The 13,645-nt window shown below is 46.5% G+C and overlaps 1 protein-coding gene across 3 annotated transcripts in view; it reads right to left on the bottom strand.

Annotated features, from left to right (window-relative positions):
- Positions 1-13,645, bottom strand: part of PACS1 (phosphofurin acidic cluster sorting protein 1) — a 144,184-nt gene that overhangs the window by 83,682 nt on the left and 46,857 nt on the right. Inside the window, exon 1 of one of the 3 annotated variants that reach the window (XM_061163213.1) lies at positions 9,291-9,319. The exons of the other annotated variants lie outside the window; for them this stretch is intronic. Coding sequence (XP_061019196.1) covers positions 9,291-9,304 — 14 coding nt within the window. The 5' untranslated portion in view covers positions 9,305-9,319. Of the gene's footprint in view, positions 1-9,290; positions 9,320-13,645 lie in introns of those variants that run through there. 3 annotated transcript variants of the gene reach the window in all.

Here is a 13,645-nt window from a genome sequence, read left to right on the forward strand (position 1 = left end):
CTACACGCTGTGTGGCATGGCCAAAAAAGAAAAAAACAACCAAACAGAACAAAAAAGAAACCCCCCAAAAATCTGCATGGTAAACACCACTGTAAATAAAGCCTGAAGAAAAATGACAACATGAGGGGAAGTTTGACAGCTCATAGCAAAGACGTAGGGCTATTTTCTTTAATGTACAAAAACTCCCCAAATCATCAAGAAAAAAGCCCAACATGCGAGAGAGAAAGCTCAGCCTGGAAAGACTCAGGAGGCCGAGGGCTGGCCTCCAATTGCTCAAAGGCGTTCTTATGGAAGAGTGAAAAAAACTGAGTCATGGGTTGCTATAAACGGCTGACTCGGGATTGATGGTGGAAATTCCCATGAGTTTAAATGTCAGCTGAACATACAGAAGAACTTTCTAAGAATCAGGCCAAGGCTAACTGGCCAACTTTTAGGAAATTTTTGGAAGGGAGGACCCCGTAAGGTGGGAAACAAAGCAACATGATCTTTGAGGTTCCATTAAACTCCGAAATGATACAATCCTGTCCCAAAGATGACATCACCTCTGGAAAAGTTAACAGCACAAAATTAAATAACGTAAGGCGCTCACAACGCCAGAAAGACTGGGAACCATGGTGCTCCTCGCTTTTCACTCTAAGTACAGTGCTCTCTCGGGGAGGGGAAATGGGGGGGACAGGATAAATGATTTGTGGACTCATGACTGCTGTCCTCAGCAGTACTTTGAGGGTTTTTTTTTTTTTTTTTGTGGTGAGGTGCTGGCCAATTCTGTTTCATCTCCTTCCCCTTCATTACTAAAAGCAAAACAGGGGTTTTGAAAGAGTGAATTCGGGCTGGAGAGGTAAGTATGAGGTCTCAGCAGTGTCGTTCTTTGTTGCATAAAACTCATGACGCATAACCCATGAGAAATCCATAGATGTCAATGTCACTTTCTCTACAGTCTGATTATGAGCTGAAAAGCAAAAACAAAAATTCAGCTTACAGATGGGCTATATTCCAGAAGCGAGTTTTGCAAGTCGGCTGGGTAGAATTTGAAACAGCACTAAAAATGTGGAGAGCTGGAGAAGGAAAGCCAGGAGGAACCAGGCTCCTCAGCCAGCCTCTCAGCCTGGACATGGTGAGTCCACAAAGCATCTGAGATATTGAGCATCAACACCTCTTCTGGGTGGCAGAAAATCCCACAGGAATACTTGTACTTGATAAGGTAAAATAAAATTGAAGAAGCATTTTATTTATTTTGAATTCTAATACTGTGGACAAAGACAAAGCAAATTTAGTTGAAGGAGGTTGAGAAGAGGAACAAAAATCTGTTACGGTTCTGAAGGGAGGGACTTCCCCGGTGGTCCAGTGGCTAAGACTCCGTGCTCCCAAAGCAGGGGGCCTGGGTTCCATCCCTGGTCAGGGAACTAGATCCCACAAGCCCCAACTAAGAGTTCACATGCCACAACCAGAAAGATCCTGTGTGCCACAACAAAGACCCAGTGCCATCAAATAAATAAACATTAAAAAAAGAAGAAAGACTCTGAAAGCAGCTCTTGACGGACCTCAAGAGCTCTAGAAGTTGGCCACAGTGAGTCTTTATTGTGGCACCTAATTTCACTTCAAAATCTGGTCCTTCCTTTTGCCTTAATAAGGACATGCCACTAAATGCTTTTTAGCCATGATGGGGGAAAGCTTTTACTTCAAAAGCATAATGAAAAGATTTCCACGGCTCCCCCAGCAGCAGCCCCTGGGGCCCTGGCCCACCTGGTTCCCTCTGCTGGTGTCTCGTGGTTTTATCTGTCCTTCTGTCTAAGGCAGGATACAACAGCCTCAAGCTCTGCTTCTTTCCACCTGTGACACGGAGCTTGAACGTTGTGTATCATGGCTTTTTGTTTATTTTGTTCAGAAATTAAAAGTCAACCAAAAAAAAAAAATAAATAAAATGAAAAGAGTGAGTGGGGACAAAAAAACAAGATGCTTTTGGGGTAACAGATAAATCAATAAGAAGCCCGAAGAGGAGGTAAGAAGGGTTAGCTGAAGCATAATTATCTAAAATGCAAGATGGAACAAAAGTGCGTCAAAATGGGGTAAGGAGAGAAGACCCCGGTTAGGGTGGGAACAGAGGAAGGTGGCCGCGTTATCCACAGGCCATCAGGGGGCGCCGTCAGCCAGGACAACCTGGCTGCTCCAGGTGGGACTGTCAGAGGATGCTCCCAACCTGGGGAAACTACACTAGGCTATACACCCCTGGAAATGCTTTCAGAGCCAGGCAATTGAGGGGAAAATAACGAAAACAAACAGAACCAGTTATCTGCCATCTGCTTCTGTATTTGCTTGTCCAGATCAGAAAGGGCAGGGATAAAGTGTCACTTCATGCCCAGAAGGAAGGAACGTCGGGAGGGAAAGCAGGAGTTATGTCTTCCGGGAGCCCCTGCTGCTCCGACCCCCGGCCCATCCTCCGGCGGCACCCAGCCCGCTGGGGCCCCTTGCAGCCAGGCTGTGGGGCAGGAGCTTGAAGTGGAAAGGGATTTGGGGCGAGGGCGGGGCTCAGAGGCCTGGAGCAGTGACCTCAAGGATAAGTATTTTTCACGGATGTGTATAAAGGTAGCTTTGCGTATCTCTGAGAAATGGGAATAAACACGTGGTATATTTCACAGGTGGCTGAAAAAGTAGGAAGCTAAAGGTCTCACCCAGTATCACATTTAACCCAGACAAATACTACTGGTTTAACTGTTTTACTGGTCTGGTTTTTTTTTTTCCCATTAGACTCTACAGATTCACAATTAAAAAAAAAACAAAGGCAGAAAGGATTGCTTTAAGGTACATTTCACAAAAAGACCTGCCGAATATCAAAGCCTGGACAACACACGCAAGCAAATCTGTTCCTTCAGAAGCAACTTTGTGTGGCCCTCCTCCCCCAAGCCTGCTCGCAAGCAGAATCTTTCCAAGACGACCTGTATGATATTACATTACAAACCAGGAGCCTTGCGGAGTCTCACTGGCTGTTCCGATGACCTGGACAGAGGCAGGCAGCGTCCTCAACCCCAAGTGTCAGTCATCAGTGAGGCCTCTGGCAGCCACAGAAGTCAAAGAGGAAACCAAGAGAAAAGAAAGCTGAGGGTTCGTGCAGAGAAGACAGAAGAAAGGGAGCAGAAAAATAATGTCATCAGGTGATGTCCCGGGGACTGGCTCCTCTCCCCTCTTCCTACAGCGAAACAGGAATAATAATGCATCTGTGCAATTTAAAAAATTTTGGCTTAACATGTATATGACATGACTATTTGTAAGAGACATGGTTTTTTGTTTGTCTTTTGGACGTGCTGTGTGGCTTGTGGGATCTTAGTTCCCCTACCAGGGATGGAACTGGAACCCTCAGCAGTGAAAGCGCAGAGTCCTGACCACTGGACTGCCAAGAAATCCCCTAGAAATACCGTTTTTCATCAGACACCGGTGTTTAGGAGCTGACTCAGAGCAGGTGATGGGCTATCAGAATTCAGGGGGCAGCTTTACTTTGAGACAGAGGGTGGGGGGCACACATTGCCGGGTGCCTGCTAGGTGTTTTCATGTTATTTCATTTATTCCTCACCGAACTCCCAGGTGGTGCTAGTGGGAAAGAACCCGCCTGCCAAAGCAGGAGACCTAAGAGACGCAGGTTCGATCCCTGCGTTGGCATGATTCCCTGACAGAGGGCATGGCAACCCACTCCAGTATTCCTGCCTAGAGAATTCCAAGGACAGAGGAGCCTAGCGGGCTATGGCCCATAGGGTCAGAGAATTCGACATGACTGAAGTGACTGAGCATGAGCACCAACAAGATATGCATTGTTATCTCTGCTCCATAAATGACAGAACACATCTAGCGAAGATAAGTGACTTGCCCAAGGCCTCAAAACCAGTAAGTGGCAGCGCCAGATCCGACCTAATCGCAGGTGCTCTGAAATAACAGCTGCCTGCCTCTCCCTGAGAAGCCAAGAGCAGCTCCTCCAGCCGGCAGCATACCGACGGGACTCTCCGCTGCAAGAGACACCGCCTTGAAGGCCCACTCATTCATTCGAAACAGACCTCCTAACTGCCAGCAAATCTGGAGGATGGCTGCAAACTCCAGTATAACCACGAAGGACACAGGCTTCGGCACCCTAGTCTCGGAAAGCTGGCTGTAAAGCGGGGTGAGGGAGTGGGGTTATGAACGTACCCGAGAGACAACACGCAGTCAGAGAGCAACAATGACTACAAGACAGAGACAGAAGACTGGGGCGAGTGTCCTAATTCAGACTGAACCGTTAGGAAAGGCTGAGAACTCAGACAAGAATCAGACATGCAAATAGCCGAGTGGCAGAACATTCCAGAAGAGAATCACATGCAAATGCCCCGAGGAAGAAAAAGGCTCAGAGTGCAACAAAGGGCAGACCTGTCTGGCTGGAGCAGAACAAGGGATGAGGTTAGATGGATACACAGAGAGGTTGTGTTGGTCCTGAGGCTACATAAACAGAGTCTGCGTTTTATTCTGATTGGAAAGGATCAGAGGTTTTTTAAACAGGGAAGTGCCGAGCTCTGCCCAGTGTTTGGGAGAGGCTCCTCTAGCTGCTCAAGAACTGGAGGGAGGCCACCCTGAAAGCACCCAGAAGACAGATGATGGTCCAGACATGGCCTAGGGCAGGGGCGGGTGGAGCTGAAGAGACAGTGACAGATTTGCAGATATCTTCTGCAGCTGGATGGCACGGGACTTGCTGATGGATTGGAGGGGGGAACATGAGAAAGGAGAGCAGCAGAGAGGCCTCCGAGGTTGTCGGCTTAAGTAGCAGGGTGGATTGTGGTACCATCCATTCATATTCCTTAGATGAATAAAGACTGTGAGAGTTCATTGTTGTTATTTTTTAATGGGAAAGGGATAAAATAAAGAGATCTGTTTTAGCAATTTTAAGTTTGAAATGTTGCTGTTCAGTTGCTCAGTTGTGCCCAACTCTTTGCGGCCCCGTGGACCGCAGCACACCAGGCTTCCCTGTCCTTCACCATCTTCCTGAGTCTGTTCAAACGCATGTCCATTGAGTTGGTGACGCCATCCAACCATCTCATTCTTTGTTGCCCCCTTCTCCTCCAGCCCTTAATCTTTCCCAGAATCGAGGTCTTTTCCAATGAGTCCACTCTTCGCATCAGGTAGCCAAAGTATAGGAGCTCCACCATCGTTCCTTCCAATGAATATTCAGGGTTGATTTCCTTTAGGATGGACTGGTTTGATCTCCTTACTGTTCAAGGGACTCTCAAGAGTCTTCTCTACCACCACAGTTTGAAAGCATCAATTCTTTGGCACTCAGCCTTCTTTATGGTCCAACTTTCACTGGAGAAGGGAATGGCAAACCACTTCAGCATTCTTGCCTTGAGAACCCCATGAACAGTATGAAAGAGCAAAAAGCTTGAGATATCTGTAAGATATTCAGATGGAGCTATGAGGGAGGCAGCGGGTACACAAATCTAGAGATGAAACAACCAAACTGAAGATGCAAATTTAAGAGACACATATAAACCTAATGTGTTTCTTCTAATTAGAAGAAAATATAGGATAGTTTCTTAGTGACCTGAGGATAGGAAAGGGCTTCTTAAGGTATCAGAAATACAGGATTTCTGCTGAATAAAGGATACCATGAACAAAGTTTACAGATGGGATGGATCAGGCCAGGAGATGACAGTTGCATGTTTAATAACTAACTCAGCATGGCTCAGACAGTAAAGAATCTGCCTGCAACGCGGGAGACCCGTTCGATCCCTGGGTCGAGAAGATCCCCCGGAGAAGGGACTGGCTACCCACTCCAGTATTCTTGCCTGTAGAATTCCATGGACAAAGGAGCCTGGCAGGTTATAGTCCCTGGGGTTGCAAAGAGTCAGACAGGACGGAGCAACTAACACTTTCACTTTCAGGATTAAAACCTAGAACCTATGAGGAACTTCACTGGAAAAATGGGAAAAGGATATGACCAGGTCATTCATAGGGGCTTCCCTGGTAGATCAGATGGTAAAGAATTCACTGCAATGCAGGAGACCCTGGTTTGATTCCTGGGTCGGGAAGATCCCCTGGAGAAGGGATAGGCTACCCACTTCAGTATTCTTGGGCTTCCCTAGTGGCTCAGACAGTAAAGAATCTGCCTGCAATGTGGGAGACCTGGGTTCGATCCCTGCGTTGGGAAGAGTATTCTTGCCTGGACACTGACAGAGGAGCCTGGGCAGGCTACAGTCCCTGGGGTCGCAGGGAGTCAGACATGACTGAGCAACTAACACTTTCACTTAAAGGATTAAAACCTAGAACCTATGAGGAACTTCACCGGAAAAACGGGAAAATGATATGACCAGGTCATTCATAAAAGGGAAACACCTTTATGTACTCTTGTAGTACACACTGAGATCCCTGTCCTCACTTAGCAATAAGAGGAACAGGAATGAAGACAACAGGGGACTTCCCTGGTGGCCCGATGGCTAAGACGTGTGCTCCCAACGCAGGGGGCCTGGGTTCAATCCCTGTTCAGGGAACTAGATCATACATACTGCAACTAAGATCCCCGAGCAGCCAAATAAATAAATAATTTAAAAAGCCAAAATCAAACAAAATAACATGCTACATCCATCAACTGACAAAAGTCTGACAATCAGATCTTGAGTGTTGCACTGTGTGGTATGAATAGAAAGGGAACAGTCACGCTTAGCAGTTTAACTTCATGCTTCGTGAAGTTAAGTGTGAGTGAACTCAGGGGACTAACAGGCTTGTTGGTATTCAGCTGGAGAAACTCTTGTTCAAGTCCCTAAGAAGATACGCGTGATGTCTTTTATCAGAGCACTGCTTGTAGTGTAGGAAGCTGGAGAACAAGCTAAGTATCCATCTCTAGGAGGAAGCAGAGAAATAAAACAAGGTAGATGCTAGTGATAAAATACAGTAAAGGAGCCAAATGCAACACAAATGCAACAACATGGAGAGAACTTAAAATCATAGTTTTAAGTGAAAAGAGGGTCAAAATGAGAAATGGGATATAGTATCACTTAAGATAAATTTACAAAGAACATCATACAAGGATATAAACATATCCAAGGGTAAATATGAAAGGCATCAGAGAAGAAATTAACAGGAATAGGGGACCGGAATAGGAGAAGAGATGATGGTAAATGACAACCATGACATTAATAACTCCAGAAGGATCCTACAATGTCAACACAATGTAGTATGATAAATTCAGCTCTGCATTTGAGATCTAAAAGAAAAAAGTAACAAGTTTCACAAGGCAAAAGTAGTGTTCCTTCTGTTCCAGCTGCCTTTCCCAATCTGCCTGACATTTTGCCGGTTGACTCATCTGACTTAACAGGGGAGGAAGGGAGCTGAGAGGGAGGGAGGTGGGCAGGGCACCAGGGCACAATGTAAATGGAGCCCCCGCGGTGTCCTGCACCCACCTTTATCACCACGGCCCCTGCCACACCACTGAAATTACATGCATCCACGACCATCTTCCCACCCCGAGAGTCAGAGCACGTTCACCCTTGTAAAACCAGAACTCAGCACAGTGCCTGGAGCAAAGAATATGCTCAACGCGGACTAGCTGACCAGTTTGCTGCTTGGCAGACTGCATGAAAAATAAATAAAAATTAGAACTCAATTGAACTTTCTTGGCTGTGATAATGTAGCTAAATGAATGTTCAATGATTATCATTGGCGATGGCTACAGGTCCTTCCTGGCATCACTTATTCTAGCGTCAAAAGGAACGTCCATTTGGACGGCAGACACATGAACAAACCTATCACAGAATTCAAGTCAAAGAGATGCTAGAGCAACATCAGAAATGCAAATGGTAAAAGTTCATTTTAAGTTGGGGGTGGTGGGAGATACAGCACAAGTCAGATCATTCCCACTCCTGGGGGGTCAGGTAGCATCAACCTCTGAAATTACTGTTTGACACGATATGAACAAAACATGAAAACTTTTCTTACCCATTTTAAATTATTTTTTAAATCAACTTGATTACGGTGTAATTTACATACATATATATTATATTATATTTACATACAATAAAATGCATCCATTTTATTTCTTTTTTTTTACTGCGCCACACGTCTTGGGGGATCTTAGTTCCCCAACCACGGACCGCACTCAGGCGAAGGCAGTGAAAGCTTCAAGCACTGACCACTGGACGGTGAAGGAGTTCCCAAAACACTCCCATCTTAAATGAACAGTGTGAAGGGTAATATTAAAAGTTTTACTTACTATTTAGAAAAGTTCAAACCGCACACAGGGTAGAACAGTCTCATGAACGTGATTTACCCAACACTCAGCTTCAACAGTTTTTAATGCACAGCCAATCCTGTCTCATTTCTACTCCTGCCCACAGCCCTTAGTGGATTATTTTGAAGCAAATCCCAGACTTTATTTTTCTTCATATGTAAATACTTCAATTGTGATTGTTCAGTCACTAAGTCATGTCTGACTTTTTGTGACCCCATGGACTGCAACACACCAAGCTCCTCTGTCCTCTCCCATCTCCCCTAGTTTGCTCAAATTCAAGTCCAATGACTCGGTGAAACTGTTTAACCATCTTGTCCTCTGCCGCACCCTTCTCCTTTTGCCTTCAGTACACATCTCTAAAGGATACTCATTTAAAACATATCCATAATACCATTTCCACACTTAAAACAATTAACAATAACTTCTTAACACCATAAATTAAATCTGTACCCACATTTTCCAGATTGTCTCACATGTTTTCCTTCATTATGCTTGGCAGAATCAGCACCATAATCATTATTGGTTCAATCCCCTTCTTAAGTCTCTGTTTATCTACAGGTGTCCCCTCCATCCTTTCTTCCCCTCATTACCGTTTATTTGTTGAAGAAATGGGTTTGTCCTATAAATCACCTGTGGTTTGGAATTTGCTGACTGCATCCCTAAAAACAATTTCCCATCTTTCTGTCCCTTGTAGTCCCTATAAAACTGCAGTAAGATTTAGAGGTTTAAACAAGTTCTGGTTCTGTTAAGAGTCGGCAAGGCAATGTTACAGGTGGTGTCCCAGACCTCTGTCAGGAGATGTATCATGTTCCACATGCTCTTTGTCTCACTTATTGAAAAACATAGTCTTTACCTCCACCAATGGAAAAAAAAAAAGCATTTAGGATTGTTTATAAGACTCATTTCATCTAGAAAAGTGTAACAAAGTATAGGACATCAACCCCCATTTAACAGCCTGATTCTGGGCTGTGGTGTCCCTAAGGAAGGAAAAGTAGGCTTTGAGTCACCATCTCAAACACTGAAGACATCCCACCCAGCGTATCCATGAATCACTTACTTGAAGCCATACATGGGGTGCACACTGCCGCGTCCAGCTTCTACGCATGTCTCAGCTCCCCGAGGCGGGGTGGGGGGGCAGTCTTGGGCCCCTCCTCCATCCCAACACAGACGGCTCTGCACCCCAGGCAAGGGTGACCGCCGTGCACTTCTCCAAGCAAAGGCCCTTCTCTACCCCTGGTGAGGTCCAGCCTCTTTCATTAGCTCTTCACAACTTTCCTCCAGAGTCAGCAACATCCACATTTTACCAACCAGAAAACAGAGGCACAGAGAAGAAACATAAAGAGTGAATCAGTGGGAGGGTCAGCAAGAACTCAGTGATCACTGGTCGTTCAGAGAAACCTGCTGAGTTGTGTGTGTTTCTGCTTTAATGCCTCCTCCTTCCCTTCAGGGAGGTACGTGACTCTGAACAATCCAAGTCTGTGAGGGGAGGAGAGTCATGGACGCTGTCTAGACAAGGAACCAGAGGGCCTGGTCCAGTGACCTTCCTGCTCTCTTCATCAGGACAAGTCCCTTCTTGACAAGAACAGTGTGTGTGTGTTTTCTGACTCTCTGTGACCCCATGGACAGCAGCCTGTCAGGCTCCTCTGTCCGTGGGATTTTACAGGCGAAAAAACTGGAGTAGATTGCCATTTCCTTCTCCAAAGGATCCTCCTGACCCAGGATCAAACCCACATCTCTTGCATCTCCTGCACTGGCAGGCAGATTTCTTTACCACTAGCACCACCTGACATGAACTAAGCTTTCACAAAAGAGAATATGAAATCAGTTCATTAATTAGGCAATTAACATTACCCATGAAGACATCCCTGGTGGTCCAGTGGATAAGAATCCGCCTGCCAATGCAGGGGACACGGGTTCTATCCCCGGTCCAGGAAGATCCCACGTGCCATGGAGCAACCAAGCCCCTCAGCCGCAACTACTGAGCCCGCTCTCTAGAGCCCAAGAGCATCAACTACTGAAGCCCATGTGCCTAGAGCCTGTGTTCTGCAACAAGAGATGTCACCGCAGTGAGAGGCCCATCCATCACAACGAGAGAAAGCCCTCGCAGCAATGAAGACTCGGTGCAACCAAAAATAAGTAAAACTAATTAATTAGCTAATTAATTTAAAAAATAATAAAGAAAGAACCTGAGAAATTTGGGCTGGGGAAGAGGCAAGCACTTTACACTCCAGCCTCACCGCAGTCCAGCGGCGAGGCCTGCCTTTAGGGAGCCCTGCAGAGGAAGTCGGGGCCCCTGGCAGGAGGACGGGGGTCTCTCTCTCTCCACTCTGAGAATGCCCTCAGCCACCAGCAGCACAACGCGACACCAGCAGCTCCAGGGCCTGCGCTGCCCGTCACCTCCTACTCACCTCCGGGCTTGGCTGCCTCTTTACTGCCTCCAGAAATAAAGGTTAGAGTTTGATATTTCTTGTGCCAGCACCTACTGTCTCCTAACCCAAGCTACAGAAGCACAGGCCTCTGCTGACAAACAGCATAACCTTCAACACAAAAGGATTGCGCGCTCCCTCATCCTGGCCCCCACCTCTGGACCAGCGCAGATTAAATTAAGAATTCTCAAAATTCCCAACGGTGTCACACACATTTAAAGTTGCCGGGTCAAAGATTCATTCTGGCGGCAGACAACCACAAAGGATTTCAGTGTTACATACAGTGGAAACGATTTGCAAGAAATTCTAAATATGGACAGACCAGTAATTTAAATTCTTTTTCTAATGGCGAATGCTTTTCTTTTCAGTTCAATATCTGATCCGAAGTCAGGCTCCAATTAAGGAAAGCGAGACCCAGTTTTCTGGTTCCACTGGTATTTACTTGGTCAGGGATTACCTGTCGGTCGGTCGCGAGTCTGTTTCCAGCTAAAGTGTTCTGCTGGGAACCTTGTCGGTGACTAACTGATGTGTTTCAGGAGAAGGAAACACCCTGATTACTAGCAGTCAAGGGCAAAGTCAAGCCCAAACAAGGAACTCTCCCTCCTGGTCTGGTACTTTCCCCAGGCGGGCCACCGCCACTTGTCTCGAAGGGGCCGGCTGGGTGAAGCTGGCAGATCAACCTGCCTAGGTTTTGATTTCCTTTCTCCCAGCAGCTTTACTCCCCACAGACAAAAGGTGGAAACAACCTGAAAGACTCATGATAAAGAGAGAGAGACACCAGGAAAAACAGAGAGCCTCTTCCTCAGCTGGACATTCTGGGGTCTATCTGAGACAGGGTGGGCCCTGGGACCCTTTCGCTGCAGTGCCGGCACCCGGACACACCTCTCCTCCAGCAACAAAATATAAAGAAACTGTATGGGACTAAAAAACAAATAAATAAATAAAAAAGAAAGAAACTGTATGGGACTAAAAATTACCACGTGCATGCCCAGTTGGGGCAAATTCTGGACAAGATACAGAGACCAAAGACCCCAATGGCCACTTTTGAAGCTGTTGATCAGTTGCTCAGTCGTGCCTGACTCTTGGCGACCCCATGGACTACAGCACGCCAGGCTCCCCTGTCCTTCACTATCTCCCAATAAGTTTACTCCAACTCATGTCCACTGAGTTAGTGAGGCCATCCAACCATCTCATCCTCTTCTGCCCCCTTCTTCTTTGCCTTCAATCTTTCCTACCATCAGGGTCTTTTCCAATGGGTTGGCTCTTTGCACTGGGTGGCCAAAGTATTGGAACTTCAACTTCAGCGTCAGTCACTTCTGAAGGGCCAGGCCAGGAGCAAAAGCAAGGTACTGTGCATGCCCTCTGCGCAGAGCACCACCTAAGGGGTGGGCCAAACACTGAAGGCACCCCTCTGGCCAGACCCCTGGACACACCCCTACCCTCACCCCATAAAAGGAACAAACTCGTCCCCCCTCGGGGAGTAAACAAGCACTGGAGCCTGTTACTTGTTCTCATGCCCTCGCGCTGCAGCAGGGGCCCCAATAAAGTAAAACCTTGCCTGAATTTCTTGTCTAGCCTCTGATCAATTTCTATGGACTGGGGAAGGCCAGGAATCTTGGTCAATAACACATCTGTGACACCTGGAGTGGCGACATTCCACCTGAGACCAAGGGAAGCAGCCAGGACAAGCCAGTGTTCTGGGGATGGCAAGGCAGGAAGAAAAATGAACATGGATCCCCAGCTGCTGAATTAACCTGCTTTGGAGTCACCCTACCTCCAGACTCTTTGTTATCTGAAACAGTGCCTGGGTGTTTAAGTCACTGAGTTGGCTTTTGTTTTCCTTGAAGGTGAAAGCATTCCACCCGATAACACTTATTGACCTAAAAGGTTTGCCACAGCATGAGCTGTGTGCAGTAATGAAAGGCAGAACTGGATCTCTATAATTAACACAAACACACAAGAAAGCAAAACAAAATACCCCCGTCCTTGTCATTAAAACAAGAGAGAGGCTTTGGGACAGGTCAAGAGCAAGGTTACCAGGAAAAATACAGTAAGTGATTCCACATGTTTAGCAATTCAATAAACAAACTTGGACCAGGAAACTGCCCTGTAGGAACTGATCGTGCTTCATTTCAGAAATACTCATTAGAAGACAACTTTAAACACAGTATTTATGTGGACGACAATCCTCTGAGGTAGTCACACTACTTCCATGTTACAAATGAGAAAACTAAAGCACAGAGAAGCTAAGTAACTGGCTCAAAGTGACCCCGCACATGCAGTTTTCTCCACCTGGAACTCCCCTGTTTTCCCCTCCCTAACTCCTAAATATCTTTCAGGTTCTAACTTGAACCAACATCACTTCCTTAGAAAAAGGCGTCTTTGATGTGTCCAGACAAGGTTCAAAGCTCCCGTTACACTCCACTGCATGCAATGCTCTACTGAAGGCCTGTGTACCCTCCTGATTATTTAAATATTTGTCTTCCCCAAATGTACAGGATGTACATGCCCAGAAGATAGGTTGATCCTGTGCTGCCACACAGCACTGCCAAAGCTGAGCAGAGGGACTTTCCTGGTGGTCCAGTACTTAAGACTCTGAGCTCCCAATGCTGGGGCCCTGGGTTCGATCCCTGGTCAGGGAACTAGACCCTGCATGGCGCAGTGAAGATCCAGCGTGCCACAGCTAAGGCCCGGCTCAGCCAAATAAACAAATATTTTTTATAAAGCTGAGCAGAACGCCTTGCCCTTAAGAGGCTCACAGTCTGACAGACTGCAGATGAACAGTTCTTTACAACTCAACGTGAGAGGCAGAGAGGTGCGCACGGGGCCCAGCAAAAGCACAAGAGAGTTGGGGCGGGGGAGGGTTCGTGGAAGAGAATCCCGGAAACTGAGCCCTGAGAGTTAAGGAAACTAGGAGAAAAGGGATACAGGAGAAGGGTGCTCTGGGCAGGTATACATTTAGAGAAGAGCGAGCCATGGAATTTTA

This window comes from Dama dama, chromosome 2 (genome assembly GCF_033118175.1).
Source record: "Dama dama isolate Ldn47 chromosome 2, ASM3311817v1, whole genome shotgun sequence".
Classification (NCBI taxonomy): Eukaryota; Metazoa; Chordata; class Mammalia; order Artiodactyla; family Cervidae; genus Dama; species Dama dama.